General features: G+C 42.6%; 2 protein-coding genes across 2 annotated transcripts; one reads left to right on the top strand and one right to left on the bottom strand.

The window, feature by feature from the left end:
- Positions 1-2,671: 2,671 nt before the first annotated feature.
- Positions 2,672-4,821, top strand: LOC139369605 (small integral membrane protein 28). Its single transcript, XM_071108861.1, has 2 exons — positions 2,672-2,787; positions 3,611-4,821. Exons 1-2 carry the CDS (start codon positions 2,677-2,679, stop codon positions 4,025-4,027), a joined length of 528 nt encoding a protein of 175 aa, XP_070964962.1. The 5' UTR covers positions 2,672-2,676; the 3' UTR covers positions 4,028-4,821.
- Positions 4,822-11,884: 7,063 nt separating this feature from the next.
- Positions 11,885-16,308, bottom strand: c17h19orf67 (chromosome 17 C19orf67 homolog). Its single transcript, XM_071108859.1, has 8 exons — positions 16,213-16,308; positions 15,336-15,408; positions 14,974-15,154; positions 14,626-14,770; positions 14,222-14,322; positions 13,361-13,597; positions 12,972-13,133; positions 11,885-12,055 (listed from the first exon to the last, which is right to left on the bottom strand). Exons 2-8 carry the CDS (start codon positions 15,382-15,384, stop codon positions 11,905-11,907), a joined length of 1,026 nt encoding a protein of 341 aa, XP_070964960.1. The 5' UTR covers positions 15,385-15,408; positions 16,213-16,308; the 3' UTR covers positions 11,885-11,904.
- Between the last annotated feature and the right edge of the window lie 2,001 nt (positions 16,309-18,309).

Here is an 18,309-nt window from a genome sequence, read left to right as displayed (position 1 = left end):
TATGTAAACCTCCGACTTCAACTGTGTAACTAGTTGAAACATTTCACTGGCAAATAGTGACATGGCTTGTGTGACAAGACATTCTATATGTAAGTGGTTTTACACACAGAGCAGTAGAGACAGCAACAGGTTGACAACGTTTGGAGGTAAACGGTTGTATAAAAGAGATATGATTATTGTTGAAACTTGAATATAATGTTATCACATTGTGTTCTCTGATGACACAGTAAAACAAAAAATCACACAAATTGAGGTCACACAGACAGTACACCGAGACCTATATTTCCATGCCAAATGTTTCATCCAATACATTTCTTGATGACGCTAGTTGTTGGTTGACAGCTGATGGTGTCCAACCTAAATGACAGGTCAGCTTTTAACACCATTAATAGCCTTTATAAGGGATTAAATCCTGTAAACCTTATGTTTCCTTGTCCTAAATCCTGACCTTATTCTCTATCCCACTGTTCTAATGCATCACTTCATTACTGGACATGTTGTGTTTGGCTGCTGTCTGTGGGATATTCGGCACTCCGTCACAACCTCAATCTCTTATCCGTCAGTGTGACCTCTTTAGCTCTGTCCGTCCTATGCCTGAAACCAAAGAGCAAGCGGACCTGTTTGAGTCAGGATTTTAGGTTCCTATCAAGGGTGTGTGTGCGTCAAATCAAATCAAAATCGAATTGTATTTGTCACATGCGCCGGATACAACAGGTGTAGCCCTTACAGTGAAATGTTTACTTACAAGCCCTTAACAACAATTAAGAAAATAGAAATAAAATAAAATAGAAATATAACAAATAATTAAGTAGCAACAATAAAATAACAGTAGCGAGGCTATATACAGGGGTACCAGTACAGAGTCAATGTGCGGGGACACCGGTTAGTCGAGGTCATTGAGGTAATATGTACATGTAGGTAGAGGTAAAGTGACTATGCATGGATAATAAACAGAGAGTAGCAGCAGTGTAAAAATGGGGGTGGGTGGGGACAATGCAAATAGTCCGGGTAGCCATTTGATTAACTGTTCAAGAGTCTTACGGCTTGGGAGTAGAAGCTGTTAAGAAGCCTTTTTGACCTAGACTTGACGCTCTGGTACTTCTTGCCGTGCGGTAGCAGAGAGAACAATCTATGACTAGGGTGACTGGAGTCTTTTGCAATTTTTTTAGGCCTTCCTCTGACACCGCCTGGGAAAGAGGACCTGGATGGCAGGAAACTTGGCCCCAGTGATATACTGGGCCGTACGCACTACTCTCTGTAGTGCTTTGCAGTCGGAGGCCGTGCAGTTGCAACCAGTGCAGCTGGTCTCGCTGGTGCAGCTGTAGAACATTTTGAGGATCTCAGGACCCATGCCAAATCTTTTCAGTCTCCTAAAGGGGAATAGCCGTTGTCGTGCTTTCTTCACGCCTGTCTTGGTGTATTTGGACCATGATAGTTTGTTGGTGATGTGGACACCAAGGAACTTGAAGTCCTCAACCTGCTCCACTACAGCCCTGTCAATGAGAATGGGGGCGTGCTCGGTCCTCCTTTTTCTGTAGTCCACAATCATCTCCTTTGTCTTGATCACGTTGAGGGAGAGGTTGTTATCCTGGCACCACACTGCCAAGTCACTGATCTCCTCCCTGTAGGCTCTCATCGTTGTCAGTGATCAGTGATCACTGTTGTGTCGTCTGCAAACTTAATGATGGTGTTGGAGTCATGCTTGGACATGCAGTCATGGGTGAACTGGGAGTGCAGGAGGAGACTGAGCACTCACCCCTGAGGGGCCCCTGTGTTGAGGATCAGTGTGGCAGATGTGTTGTTACATACCCTTATCACCTGGGGGCGGCCCATCAGGAAGTCCAGGATCCAGTTGCAGAGGGAGGTGTTTAGTCCTAGGGTACTTAGCTTAGTGATGAGCTTTGAGGGAACTATGGTGTTGAACGCTGAGCTGTAGTCAATGAATAGCACTCTCACGTAGGTGTTCCTTTTGTCCGGGTGGGAAAGGGAAGTGTGGAGTGCAATAGAGATTGCATCATCTGTGGATCTGTTGGGGCAGTATGCAAATTGGAGTAGGTCTAGGGTTTCTGGGATAATGGTGTTGATGTGAGCCAACAAACAACACATTTCACTGCACCTATCTGGTGTATGTGACAATAAAACATAACAACACCAAACTCAATGGTCCAGCAGCAGCTGTGTAATCTATATTCCCTCTTACTGTCTGTATTGTAAGATATTCAATTATCCTGCCCAAGTCATTTCCATGTGGCTATTAGTCTAGACTCTCGATACAGCTACCATCATCACACCGATGTTGACTGACAAATGGGGACAACCATTGTCCCCTCCCTCCCTGCCTGTATTCTCTCCAATAAAGCCAAAACTAGCTACCTCAAATCCCCCCAATAGGAGATTGCCCTTGGGACTTTTAGCTCCACAGTCATTGGGCGGTTCCCTGGCCTGGATCCTGATCTGCCCTGCTTATAGCACACGATATGTCTCACCACTCCCCCCCCCCCCTTTACCCCTGGCTGCACTGCTTTCTCTGTCAAACTCTGTTCTGGCACCGAGGGACACACAGCTGGATCACTACTGACCAAATCATCCTCTGTTTCGCGCGCTCGCTTAGTATTCGGACGTGTTTGTCTTGAGTTCTGCTACTTAGTTTGGCCCTTGTTTGCCTACCACGGCAGCATGAGAACACTACTGGACAGTAGCTGGATAAAGTTTGGGCCAGCTGGCAGAGGGTCCATGGATTGGGTGACTGGGTCACCTTCTCCCCCCATGGTGGAGAGACAGTTACAGGTAAGGGATCATCAGCTTGTTGTTACTGAGTGAGTCTGATTCAGTGGTTGTCTTTACATATAGACTGCTGTGAGACCCAGAGAGTTTTGGTAGGCAGCCCGAGTCCTGGAGAGCTGCAGCAGATTTTGAGTTTACTTTTTTTGCTTGACACCTAGGAGTAGGTAGGTGGCATAGTGGTTTAACAATCTAATAGCAGACTGAAAATCATTCTGAAAAATATTTTTTAAGGTGGATTGTTTTTATTTTATATGATCTTTTAATTTTCCTCACTGGAGGATCGCTGTCCAAGGTACTTCAGCCAGCCTCCACATACTTTGGGCTATACAGACTTTTGCAGGTTACACACTTGCTGTTGTTAGTTGAGTGCCTTAAAATAGTCTTGGATGTCATGTCTATGGTGAGTGCTTGTGAGTGCAGTTCATGTCAGGACAATGGCAAAGAAAAGCTTTCAGCAGAGTGGAGTGATGTTGATCGGTCTTTAGTCAGTCATCCAGATGAGGATCAGCGTTATCTGAGCACTGAAACCGATTGGTCTGGTGAATTTGGGACACTGATTGTCTCAACAGGGGAATATAACACTCAGGCAATATCAAAAGGCATAAGCTCTATTGAGCCTCTGTAGGATATCTTGATTTCACAACCATGTATGTTCAGGTTTGAGAAGATGGAAAAGGATCAACACCGATCCAGTGGAACACATTACTGATTTTCTGATTTCAATTCTTCAAAATAGTCCTGAATGTATTTTATGGGAATCTTTTTTCTGTCCTTTCAATTTACGTGATTTGTGATTTATTAACCCTTTCCCCTTCAAAACCACCAGGGCTACAACTGGAATGATCTGAACCTCAACCAGGAAGGGAGGTCAGAGCTGCTCCTCTACGTGGTCCTCCCCATCATCTCCCTCCTCATGCTGGGCCTCCTGGTACTCCTGGCCTACTGGAGGTGCTCCTCTCCAAAGCTCAGCCTGGCCCAAATCATCACCCTGGACCTCCAAGACCCCGAGAGCAGTGATGAGTTCCTCTCCTCGCTCACCGGCCACGGCGAACGCCGCACCAGCACCAGCTCTGACATGTCGGACAGTGTGTTCGTCATGGTCTACCTGCCGCCGCCCTACGAGGAGACGCTGACCAAGATCACACGTGCCGCCAGTCTGACCAGCCGGAAAGAGTCCATGAAGATAGAGGACCTGGAGGCCCGCCTGTGTCCGGAGATCAAGTCCAGTGGACGCTACGTGTGACTGGGGAACACTGGGAGTGTCTCTCAAAATGGCACCCTATTCCCTATATAGCCCACATAGGGCTCTGGTTAGAAGTAGTGCACTATGTAGGTAGTAGGGTATATGGTATAATTTTGGACTAGAACTAAGAGATTGCTTTTGAAGGGACCCCATATAGCAAGCTCTTTAGAATAAGGGGATTTCAATGGATTATGTAAAAACATCAGACCTGAGATCATCTTTTGTGGGTACCAGCTTTCTACACAGAGGAGTGTGCAATTGCATTTAAAGCTGGAAGCTGGAAATTGTATTGATTGGCTGTACAGGATACAGTACATCTAGATTATCTAGAGAGGACATATGCGGACTATGTACAAACCGTAGGTTACAGTAGGCAAATAAAACTCCTTCAACAATACAAAACATAATATGCAATTAATTTGCGTTGTTTTTATCTCCTAAATGAAACACATGCTCTCCCATTTTTACTTCCACACATTGTATGAGCCACACCATGCTCACAACACTCCTGTATCTGTGTTGTTTCAGCTTGGTCCCTATTTGGCGACTGAAGAATGTCAATGTGCAAAGTGCAAGAAGGTTACAGAAGTCTTGTATGTAATACTGTATGTCATTTGAATTGGATTTGAATTGTATTTATATGTAAGAAGGTACAAAGACCTAGCCTGGGCACCATGTCTTTGACAGGGGTGACGAGGAGTGGAATGTTAGCAAGACTAGTTCCCAGGCTTACAAAGACCTTCTCCAGGTTAATAATTCCCTTCATTCCTTGGAATCACATCATGAATGTACTCCTAAAAACCTCAGACCTGATACGTTTTATAGAAAACATAACATATATTCATTCTAATTAACAAGTAATATGTTTTTACAAAGTGTTATGTTGTTTTTAAATAAAGAATAAGAAAAATATCTTAGCATGGTTATGATTGAGGGAGTTCCGTCATCATCACTTGCGCACCCGAGGTTGCGAAGCTATAATCCCATGCTGCCCCACTATGGTACTACTTGGTCATATCATGTAGACTACTGAATGTAGAGGTGAGCTCTCCTTTCCAAACACCTGCCTTACATTACAGCTGTGGTCTTGCTACGTTTCTGAGCAAGATTGTCAAGAAGTGTTAGAAATGTCCATGGGGTCCAACTAGATTTTTTTTCCACTTTCGGCCAAACAATCCTCAGAAGCAGCTACAGCATTTCATATTCTACTCTTTGTACCATTTATTCTTGTAAATGATCCGTTTCAGATAACTAGACTATTCATGGAAGTGTTTTTATTTCAAGTGTATTTATTCACCAAATGTTAATTGCTGTTAAGTAACCAATTCATTTGAAAAGTCCTCTAAATTATCACAAAAGCCCAAAATTCTAAACATACTGTATTTTCAGCAAAGTAAATGTGTTTATCTAATCAAAAACCATATGTTAAAAACACAGATGTTCAGGCTACACCATAAAACAATCAAATGGATGGTTATTGGTTACATTGAGAATCAGGCTCCTCTATATGGATTTAAAGAAATATATCAGAAATAAAAGTCATAAAAGATATGTCTTTAGAATAAAAAGTCATGCAAAATACATAAAATAAACTATGTTTATATTTCAAATAAAATATTACAGAGAACATTGTTTGGTGCCAAAACATAGCCTCTGGTAAGCTATAAATACACATCCTGTATCCCAAAATGGAAAATAAGACATGCTATTAGACAGGCCACACATGTTGTCTGTTTGGGATCTGAGGTAGGCTTTGTTGTTATATCTACCTCCGTGTAAATGTGTGTGCGTTCATACGTTTGGTTTGTGTGGATGTGATTTCTAGTATCCGCGCCTGCGACAATCCTCCATCCACAATTCTTTCTCAGTTTTTTTTTCTTACGGAAAAACACACCCCAGAACCAGCCGCAACCCTTCTTCTTCTCCTCCTTCTTCTTTTTATTATTTTCCTCCTCCATCATTGTCATCCATCCCTTCATCCAGAAGGGCTCGGGTTCCTGTGAACAAAGAGAGTTGGTGAGTCGAAACTACAGGCACCTTAATTGGGGGGGACGGGCTCATAGTAATGGCTGCAATGGTATCGAACACATCAAACACACGGTTTCCATGTGTTTGATGCCATTCCAGTTACTCCAATCCAGACGTTGTTATTAGCCCACCTCTCCTCAGAAGCCTCCTGTGGTGGGAATAAACCTCAGGAAGCCATCACCATCTGCAACCGTTCAATGCTGAAGCTGCAGCTCCGTACAGGACAGACAACATTCAAATTGACCGATATTATCAATGAGACAACACAGAATACAGTGTAGCTTACCTTCTCAAGTGGGGTGAGGAGAAATCTTCATTCTGTCAGCGCTGGCTTTCTCAATGCAAAGCTCCAGCTTGGTCTTGTCTAGGGGACATGGAAATGTGACAAGATAGGATATTTGAACGGAAGTGAAGAGTTCAAGTTGTTCTTGTCCAACTGGTTAGCTGACTGTTACATGTAGCTGTACAGCATGTAGCTGTCTTGGTTGTCCTTGGCGAAGGTCAAGGTAGACCTCAGGTGAGCCATGACCTCTCGGACCATGATATCGCAGACCAGCAGAGACTGTATGTCTGGGTATAGCTGGGCTTTAACCAATGGCCACTCATGGAAAGTCCTGAAGTACTTGCTCCTGATAGAGAGTGAGACGTCTTCTAAGAATTTGGCCATCTTGTCTGGCTCATCGTTGAGCTTCTTCAGAGTGCGTAAGAACAGTCTTTGGTTCTGGTATTTCAGTGCCTCTTTCTGAACCTGGATATGTATGTGCTCTACCATATCATTGCAAAGTGGGACGTCTTCCCATGAACCGTATTGCTGCTTGATTGTACATGAATCTGGGAAGACAGAGTCAAATACTTTCCTGACAAGAATAACAGGAACAATGTCAAGGTTTGTCACCTTTGGTTTGTTCCTCTCTGTCTCCATCTGAGCCTGGTCTTGCACAGGCTTTCCCACAGTCCTTTGTGGTTACCTCGAAAACATCAGTCTGTGGGAACTGCTTCAAAAAGGCAGCCTGACTGACGTCGAGAGCAAGAGGATTATCAGGCATTGTGCTGCTTGATGTTACAACCTCTTCATCGTCTTCCGCATCAAAGTATTTGGGGTTGATCCAGACTACATCTCTGTTGGAGGAACGAGGCAGAGAAACACAATGGATGTATTCCAACTTGATGTGGTCATTCAGGGGGAAAGCCTTCTGGAACAGTGCCAGTTTCCCGACCTGGGACCCGTAGTGATTGTAGATGGTCTTCCTAAGGTCCTCGGGTAGGTCTACTGCAAAGATCTTGCTCTCCATAGCCTCTTCGCAGCTCCTAGATATTGGACACTGTGGGCCGAGGACTTGAAGCGGATAGGTGTCACTGATGCCCTTGTACACCATCAGGATCCCCTCACAGATAGCGCTGAGGATGGTGGAGATGATCACCGTGTCCTTCATGGCAACCAGTTTTTTTTATCTTGATTGTCATGCCAAACTGAAGTATCATGGCAGTCTGCATGTGCAACACTGTCTGCCTCATGTTGCAGAAGGGGGGCACAGCTTTTCATCCACAGAAATACATGGAATCTTCCTCAAGATGTTAAATGTAACAGAGGCCATTTTAACGACCAGTAAGAGCAGAGCCTGTTGGTCAAGCTGTTTAGTACCGTGTCCGTTCATTGGATGAAGTTTAGATATAAACTTCACTACGAAGTCACTGAATAGATCTCCGCTAATGATAAATCTAGCAGGTAGAGGACAAATGTTCACCATATCCTGACTAATGCGTCTCTCCTCTTCGTTTGGCAGCATAAATCACAGGCACTGTCTTAGCAATGCATAGACCTACGAGATGAACAATGTACCTTGTCAAGATGTGTGACCCGATTCCCAGTGCTCTCGCCAGCACAGGTTTTGGGCTTAGCACCTGCTCCAGGTTGTTGATGACAGCCTTAGCCACCTCATAAGTGTCAATGCACTGCTGACCGTTAGACAGCTCCTCCTTCTCAGTGACCTCGACCCAGGGAATAGACCACAGAAGAGCTGAAAGGCTTGGGGATCTACTTGAAGAAGCACCTGGGTGAGGATATGCTTGACGATGGAACCAAGTACCACAATCTGCTTCAGCATGATCTTGTATGCAGTCTTCATCGTGGTCTCAGTGTCTGTGAGGGCCGTTTGGAGTATGGGACATGTGCTAAGGTCAAGGGCCTCAACCGTCTTCTCCTTCACATAGAATAGAAAGAGAGGCATTGTAATGGCTTTACTACCTGCACTTAGAAAAAAAAGGTGCTATCTAGAACCTTAAAGGGTTCTTCTGCTGTCCCCATAGATAACCCTTTGAAGAACCCTTTTTGGTTGCAGGTAGAACCCTTTATACAGAGGATTCTATATGGAAACGAAAAAGGTTCTACCTGGAACTACAAAGGGTACTCTTATGGGGACAGCCAAAGAACTCTTTTGGATCCCTTTTTTAAGGAATGTAGTATATAACAAAAATGCACAAATAAAGGATCCAGTCTTACCTTGTCTACCTGGCTCTCAAGGACCTTCATGACATAACATTCTCAGGATGAGGGAGGATAGGGGATCAGGTTTGCAACGAGGACTTCAGCCTTCTTCTCCTGGGCTTCTCCATCTGCCAGCAGGCTGTCCATGACCTCCCTGACCTCTTGTGGAATCTCCACCTGGGTCTGAGGAACTCGACCAGGAGCATCTCATCTCACCTGATCTCAGGTTGGGCCTGTTTCTCTGGGAGCATATCTCCTGTGTCGCCACTCATCAGAACTGCAGAACCAAGAGGCTCAGGGGAAGGAATCGATGGCTTGGCCTTATCAGTCAGGAGCGGCTGCCCCTCCATGTTTACCTTCAGATGGAAGTTCATACTGTTCCTTTGTGAACTAAAGGTGCAATAACAGGTAAATAAACAGTCTATGTGGGTGGTAGCAATGGTATACTACATAGCAATGGTGTACTATAGTTTAGGGAATGAAAAAGTATGAGTATACCTCTCCTGGAGGCTGGTGACATTGGCTTGGTGTCACACTCAGCTCTCTATGAACTTCCTGCTCAATCTCACGAAGTATCTGGCGACCCTTCACCTTCAGCATCTGTACACACAGTAGGAGTTTAATATTAGCAGTGGAATCACACAGGACATTTTATTTTATGGCCATGACAATGTAATTTTGTTCAGGATATCACAGATGTATAATGAATGTGGTCAGCCCAAAATGTATTAAATAGTAAAGGAGAACATCAAAACAGATGCATATACACAGGAGAGCTATTGTATAATTAATGGCAAACTTACCTGCTCATCAAGGTAACAATCGACCCAAGAAGACCCTTGGATGGATGTAGTCATCCATATTTGCTCCAAGTTATCCCCAGGAGATCAGTAAGCTAGAAAATATTTATTTACAGAAAACTCAACTAAAAATTTCAAAACTGTGCTAGAACTAAATCCTAAATAAGAACTAAACAATCAAGCAATTGCAACCAACACGAGTGCTGTATTATAGCAGTCTGAATTCAGAATACATGTGTATGAATATAGAAGTATAGAATGCTCAAATATAGAACTTTAGAATCTTTGTCAAACATACAGTGAGCTCCAAAATTACTGGTACCCCTGTCTGGCAATGCACAAACAATACTTAAAAAATATAAACAATATAATTATGGAGATAAACTCAAAACACCAATATGTGAGAAATACTGTACTTTATTTATGTTTCAATGGAACCCACCAAAATCATACAATTATTTAATACAAAATACATTTCACCAAAATCAAGGTTTCATAATTATTGGCACTCCTCATTTAGTACTTAGTGCCACCACCTCTGGCAAGGATAACAGCATGGTCTTTTCCTGTAATGTTTGAAAAGGTTAAGGAACACATTTGGAGGGATTTTGGACCATTCCTCTATGCAGATCCTTTCAAGATCCTTCACATTCTTGGGTTTGCTCTTATCAACTGCCCTCTTCCACTCAGCCCACAGGTTTTTGATTGGATTGAGGTCCGGCGACTGAGATGACCATGGCAGTACATTGATTTTGTCACAGAACCCTTTCTGTGTGGATCTTGAGGTATGTTTTGGGTCATTGTCTTGTTGGAAAGTCCACATACGGGCAAGTCCCAGCCTTCTGGCAGATGCAACCAGATTGTCAGCAAAAATTGCCTGATACTTGGTGGAATTCATTACGTCATCAATCTTAACCAGTGCCCCTGGACCTCTGGAATTAAAACAGCCCCAAAACATCACTGACCCACCACCATATTTCACCGTGTGTATGAGGTGCCTCTCCTTGTATGCATCTCTGTTTCGACGCCAAACATGCCAATGCTGCATCTGACCAAAATGCTCAATTTTGGTCTCATCTGACCAGAGCACCTTCTTCCAATCATAATTTAAATTATGTTTGGCAAACTCCAAGCGCTTGCGTCTGTATCTTGGGGTCATTAAGGGCTTTTTTCTGGCAACCCTTCCAAAGAGCCTGTGGTTGTGGAGGTGGCGTCTGAGTGGCGTCTTTTTAAACCTGGTGACCCCAAGACGCCACCAAGGCCTGCAATTCTTTCACAGTGATTCTTGGGGATTTTGTTGCTTCTCTTCTCACAATCCTCCTCCCTATCCTGGAGGGCAAAATGCATTTGCGTCCTCTACCCATGAGGTTTTCAACTGTTCCATATCTTTTGAATGTTTAAATAATTTCCCTGGCAGTGCTCAGTGGTATATTCAATCATTTGTGGATCTTCTTGTAGCCATTACCAGATTTTTGAAGGTCTACGACCATCTGTCCCTTTTGAACTTTTCTTTTCTTCATGGTGTTGGATGACAAAGGGATATTGCATGTGTGTTACCTCATTTTTATACCCTAGTGAAAAAGGAAGTGATGTAATGGCGCAATATAGTTTAACACTTAGGTAAACTTAAATAAGTGGAATTTAATTCCTGGTTTAATTTTGGTAGATGTTATTTACAATAATATTTAAGGGTGCCATTAACTGTGAAACCTTGATTTTGGAGGACATTGATTTTTAATTAAATCAATCAATTATTTTGGTGGGTTCCATTAAAGTTTAGTATTTCTCACGTTGGTATTTTGAGTTCTCTATAATTATATTGTTTATATTTTTTAAAGTATTGTTTGTGCATTGCCAGTCAGGGGTGCCATTAATTTTGGAGCCCACTGTAAGACATTGCGATGTCACCACTAGATGGTTCAAGTGAGCAAAAAATAACTGCGGCAAGGAAAAGTATTCTGAAACAGAACGGTCTTCATTCTGCCTAGTTGTGCCTAGTTGTCACAGTTGGCTATTTACTCCATTGTTTTCAAACAAATCATTTACACTTTAAGTACAGTACTGAGACCCCATGTTTTTAAAATATAAAAGTCTTTTTGTTTAATGAAACACAATAATATATTTTCAATAAATTGTTCTATTTCATAAAATAATGCTCCCGTACAAATGAATGACAGGTCAATACTTTTATTCTTAACATCATAAAAAATGATTTCCAACAACCACACAATACAGTAATACATTAGCGCTCAATAAAACCTTGAATATGAACAGACATCAGATACAGTTCAAATGTATCACTAGCTGGTAGGGAATTGGTAATAAAACTTGCTGTCTTTATAAATTATATTTGTTTTTATACAATACGTAAGGAACCATAAGGAAAACATTGGCTAGTAGGAACGAGAGTTCAGCCCTTAAAGTCCTTCCCAACAGTTACTTAGATTTGAAAACATTAGCCGAACATAACACAATGTAAAACTAACAATAAGTCATGTTAAATCCTTTAATCAACGAGAACATGATATGACCAAAGGCAGTACTAGAACAGTGGCATGTCTCTGTTATGTTGTTTCATGACTGGGGCCTGCCACTGGGCTCTGTTGAGAAAACAACACCCCCACAAGGCAGTCAGTAGCGGTGCAGGCAGAGGGCTCCTCCGCTCCCAGACACAATATCCTGTGGTACCCAGCCTGTGGAACCCAGCACAACACCCTGGAATGAACACACACACATTTTTAAAAAATTAATTTCACCTTTACTTAACTTGTTCTCAACTAGACTCTCATTTTACAACCGTGACCTGGCCAAGATAAAGCAAAGCAGTGTGACACAAACAACACAGTTTCACATGGAATAAAACAAACATGCAGTCAATAATACAATAGAGAAAGTCTATATACAGTGTGTGCAAATGAGGAAGGATAAGGGGGGTGAGGCAATAAATAGACCACAGTGGCGAAATTATTACAGTATAGCAAATTAAACAATGGGGTGATAGATGTGCAGAAGATGAGTGTGCAAGTAGCGGTACTGGGGTGCAAAGGAGCAAAATAAATGACAATATAGTGATGAGGTAGTTGGGTGGGCTATTTACAGATTGGCTATGTACAGGTGCATTGCCGAAGTCAAGGATCAGTAGGATAGTCAGTTTTACGAGGGTATGTTTGGCCGTGTGAGTGAAGGAGGCTTTGTTGCGAAATAGGAAGCCAATTCTAGATTTAATTTTGGATTGGAGATGCTTAATAGGAGTCTGGAAAGAGAGTTTACAGTCTAGACAGACACCTAGGTATGTGTAGTTGTCCACATGTTCTAAGTCAGAACCGTCCAGAGTAGTGATGCTGGACGGGTGGGTAGAGCATGCATTTAGTTTTGCATGCATTTAAGAGCAGTTGGAGGCCACGGAAGGAGAGTTATGGCATTGAAGCTCGTCTGGAGATTAGTTAACACAGTGTTCAAAGAAGGGCCAGACGTATACAGAATGGTGTCATCTGCGTAGAGGTGGATTAGAGAATCACTAGCAGCAAGAGCGACATAATTGATGTATACAGAGAAAAGTTACTCTTAAGTATTCTTTAAACAAGTCAAAGATGAAAGAGTGTTGCGTAGCGATCCGAGTGTGACTTTGTACCATTCGTAGATGTCATCTTTTATGGGTTCAGGCTGCGTTTGGACCCACTGACCGATTGACCACATCTTAACCACATTGCCTATAGCAACCGTCTCCCCTTTACCCTCTCCATCGCCCCCCTCAGCTGGCTCCTCAGGGACTTCCTCGTAGCACAGGAAGTAGCTGCTCGAGAAACACACACGCACAGTCACACAGAGGCAGTGAGATGCCATCTGATCGACTGTTCTTAGGCCTGAATTACAAAATGTACATTGTCATCGAACATCTCAGTTCAAAAGAGTCCCAAAGTTCTCTTGGCACTAATATTACAATGATTGTTTATTGGCATGTTATGCCTTACTTTAACCCTTTCTCTACCCCCCCCCCCCCCCCCCCCCTCTCTCACTCACTACTCTGTCTCGGTGGCTCGCTCTTTCCCTGCTACTGGCCTGTCCTCCTCTGGATGTCCTTCCTTCTCGCCACCCGTTTCCTCCTGTAGGCTCTCGCTGGGTCTCTCCACATTCCAGCGCATGCGTTTGTACAGGCCAGTGTGGACCCCAGCCAGGTACGGGGCTAGACGACAGTACCTGTATATGGACAGTCCCACACGGTCTATCTGACACTTGCCAATGTAGAAATGGGAGACACTGGAATGGAGAGAGAGGGAGAATGATAGATACATAAATGGTTGGATGAAGGATTGTGGAATGAATGTCAGACGAATGAGAATAAGGGTTGACAAGTCCATGCATCTGTCCTCTATATACTTGGGTCATACTCCACAATGTTCCATTTGTGCATCTAAATACAGGTATTCAAGAGTAGGTGTTGGTACATAGCGTCGCTGTCTGATGAAAACCTTGCAACTAAAATCGTGTTAAAAGCACTAACTCTCAATGTAATCTGAACGTTTCATGACTCTAGGACCAAGAAAATGTATTCAAAACAGCTTCAGAAATATCAAAATTTAATTTATTTCTTGAAAAGTGTCTGTTTTGGAGATTATGTTTTTACCCGACAGCGGCGATATGCGTTTGTATGTGCATCTGTGTGTTTGTGGTGGCTCACAGCCTTCAGATGTTATGTTGTAAGTACCAGAGGAGGCTGGTGGGAGGAGCTATGCCGAATGGCTCATTGTAATGGCTGGAATGGTATAAATGAAACGGTATCAAACACATGGAAACCCCAAGTTTGACTCCATTCCATCTACTCCATTCCAGACATTACAATGAGGCCATCCTCCAACCAGCCTCTTCTGGTAAGTACAGTACCTGGCCGGCTCAGCCTCCTCCAGAGAGAGAAAGTCAAAGGAGGCACAGGTCAAGACCAGCTGCTCCAGCCTCGCACACAGCTTCTGGGAGAAGTCTAACAACTGGAGAGATGGACAAACACATAAATACAGACAGACAAATACACACACTTACTCCATACACACCACTCTCAGTCTACAACGTCGCTCTTGATCCTTCTCTATTAGTTCTCAAACCTCTCCTAAGCCTTTATTCTTGTCCAAAGTTGATTCACAGAGACATTTATGTTGGTTTGAAGTGTAGAATACATTTAATATCAATAAAGAGTGCAAAGGGAAGGGATCACTGCCTCTACCTCACTTTCCAACCAAGGTGCATGAATTAAGGACAGATTCATATGAGTAGGCTTGAGTTGAGGCTCTTACTCGTGAGCGGATGTACATGGGTAGAGGCCTGCGCTGGGGCAGGGTGCTGCGAGCGGTCGACTCCAGGTAAGTGAAGTAGGGCTGACAGGTCCGCAGGAAAGTAGGAACCACGCAAGCAAAGCTTTCCTTCTGCAGAATGTCACTCCTGCAGACAACACACACACGGTTATGTCACAGGACAGGGCTTCATTATGTATTACTTTAACCCCTTTGATAAATAAACAACACATTTAAACCCTACTAGATGTAATTGCATAGTTAAGCTGCCCTATTCATTGACTCACCTAACCTCTACCTATCATTATCTTAGACTGCATTAACAACTTTCCTAACTGACTCTAACGTTACCTGTATAAAAGGTTTGTTTGGAACTCATCTGCTTTAGTCAGCAGGTACTGGAATTGCTGTTCAATGGGTCTGAGCTTCTGATCCATCATGTTGATATCCTGGCATGACGACATGGACTCCAAATTCGCATCACCTGTGCTGTCCACTTGGTCGCCACATGAGGGCGCCAAAGCACTATCCTCTACATGCGCCACAGAGTCTGAGAAATTTCGGGAAATTATTTGTTGACTTGAGTTTGATTAGCCGAGTCAAATCAAATTGTATTGGTCACATACACATGGTAAGCATATGTTATTGCGAGTGTAGCACGTTTTTTGGGTACATAATTATTAAGCTACCTAGGCATTTTGACAGTAACTCACCTGTGTCTGGTGATGATTCAGGATTCTTTTTCGTCTCCCCCTGTTCCATGCTTTCTTTGTAGCCTCAATACAGCTAGAAGGAATTGACATCTTAAACTATAAATGTAATAACATGTATATAAGAAACTGCCAATATGTTACTATTCCCTCTGCTAAAATATACTGGAATGCAGCCCTAGGACAAGTGAACTGGAACAAAGTATCGCTGTTGTCTGGCAAATATTGTGTATCTAATAAGGTGAAAGAAGTATCATACAAACTCATTAATAGAATCTAGAATATACCATATAAAGACTTCTATTAAACACAGATTCAAAATAGTTACTGATAACAAATGTGTATTTTGTGGTTGTGACCCAGAAACTCTTGACCACTTATTTTGGGACTGCTCTAATGTCAGAAGATTTGAGTGAGTTAGAATATTTTATTTTAAAATTAACGACAATTAATATTACATTTGAGAGAGTCTGATATTGTTATTTTTTGATCCAAATGATATGGACCCTGATTTAACTTTCATTCATTTGTTTATTTTTCATGTCTGATTCTTTATCCATAAAATGAAGTGGGCAGAGAACAAACCCCTCTTCACATTGTTTACGATAGAATTTAAATATTATTTTGAAATTATCAGTAAGTGTAAAGACCAATTAATAATAACCCATGTTCGCTTTCGGTTGACACCTCGAAATCCTTCATTAGCTAGCTAGCTAGCTTTAGCTTGTTAGCTAGCTAGCAACTGCAATTTAAGAAACTGTTTTCTTGTGTGTTGTATTAATTGAAAACTTCACAAGTTGTTACAACTTTCTACGGGTACTTAGCCAGTATTTTCACGAATTGAGGATAGTTAGCTATTAACTAACTAAGTTACACCTACGCCACTTTCCCCACTCCTCTGAATCATTGTAGAGCTCATGTGCGGCGCCTTACACCGTCGGTCCAAGAACTTGACAAGTACGGTTTTCAACTGGTCTCCGTCTCCAGCCTCCTCTCTTTCCCTTGGCTTCTACATCTGACGCTCAGCCCCGTCTCAACTGAATTTGTCAGTCTGCAGGCTAGCCTAGCGCGATAACTACTACCGTGAGCGCGTGAAGCGACCACTAGAAAAAAAGCGAGCGGAGCCCTTTGCTGGCCGAAACATGCACAAAACCTCTTGACAGTTATGTGGGCTTATTTATATACATAATTGGAGATAGACAACCATTCTGCCTATGCAGACTAATAAATCAATTATTGCAAAATGACAAACAATTACCATATATCTTACACCACTGTCATTGTCAAGCTAAATATCATCGTTTGTTGGACAACACTGGTATGAAAAAAATATGCTTTGATTTGTCAATATTAGTATCCATACTAGCTACATGAATAAAGTTATTCTAACTCTAGTATACTAATTCTGTTATTCTAACTCTATTATTCTAACTATCAAAAGTTCAGAAGTTAGTGTGCGGAGTGCAGACTGATGACAATCGGCTCGACATCGATTGATGTCTCTTTCGGTTCTTGCCACCAGAGGGAAACATTGATATATAAAACCCCATTGAATCAACGTGATTTGGGTTACGTTAGAAACTTTTTTAGAGATTTCGTAGATGATCAGAAAATGTATTAATCTCCCGGCCTGGTCACTGTGCGCTGTTGTAGTTGGCGTAATAGTGTATGTTGTCATGACATAATACATGAGCCTATGACGCAAACGCAGTCAACAAATTATTAAATTGATTGGCTCAGTTGAGTTGATAGTTTGCATAGGACAGTCATCCTCATGTTCAAAGACATTACTTTGCCTGGACAAGATCATTCTGTGTAACTGTAAGTATTGTATTAAAATGTTCAAACATTTTATAAAAAATGTATTTGTTTATTATTTTTCTATCGTTGTACAGGTCCAATCTGAAGGATGTCTTAAATAAAATGGGTAAAAGTCATAAACGGTTGAGGAGAGTTCGTCTAAAGGTAATTCTCATATACGAAGAAAAACATGTTTATCTGTGTGTCTCCGTAATGGGTAATTGTTTTTGTAGTACAACCATATGCCAGACGTTTTAAAACCTCTCCTAGAGGACCCCCAGACATTCCACTGTATTCCACAGCTAGCACACCTGATTCAACGTGTCAACTAATCATCAAGCCCTTGAATAGGTTTTAATGAGGTTTGCTTGTTTAGGGCTACAACAAAATAGTGAAACGTTTGGGGTTCCCCAAGGAGAGGGTTGAAAACCACTGGCCTATGTAAAAACAGACTGACATGCTTTATGGTTGGAAAGGAGGACTCAAAATGGAGGTCTCAAGTGTAATTTTGTTAATTTTGTACCTATATCCCAGGCTGGGACACTCCAAGCTAGTGTTGGAGAACAGGTGCTCCAGACAGACGACCATGATGGACCAAGGCTACCAGCACTGGTGGACTGCACCAAGAAGAGCCCCCTGAAGGTTAGAAATTGCTTTGAGTTTTGTTGCAAAACGTTTTGAACAGTTCAGAGTGAAATATGTATCTGTTCAATTGGAAAACATTCTAAATGTTTTGCAATGTTAGGCATGTTGAATACACTCCAGGAAAACCTCTCAGAGCAGACTGGTTGGCTCTAAGCAACACCCACCTACTTCAATTGTTTTGTTTTTAATTTAAAAAAAAATGTATTTACCTCTTTTTTTCCCCCCAATTTTGAGGTATCCAATTGGTAGTTAATCTTGTCTCATCCCTGTAACTCCCGTACGGACTTGGGAGAGACAAAGGTCAAGATCCGTGTGTCCTCCGAAATACAACCCAAACCTTGACACAATGCCCACTTAACCTGGAAGCCAGCCGCACCAATGTATCAGAGTAAACACCGGGCTACCCTGTCAGCGTGCACTGCTCCCGACAAGTTCATCCCTGGCGGCCAAACCCTCCCCTAACGACGCTGGGCCAATTGTGCGCCGCCCCGTGGGTCTCCTGGTGGTGGCCGGCTGCAACAGAGCCTGGACT

This window comes from Oncorhynchus clarkii, chromosome 17 (assembly GCF_045791955.1).
Source record: "Oncorhynchus clarkii lewisi isolate Uvic-CL-2024 chromosome 17, UVic_Ocla_1.0, whole genome shotgun sequence".
Classification (NCBI taxonomy): Eukaryota; Metazoa; Chordata; class Actinopteri; order Salmoniformes; family Salmonidae; genus Oncorhynchus; species Oncorhynchus clarkii.
This window is presented reverse-complemented; position numbering and strand designations above follow the sequence as displayed.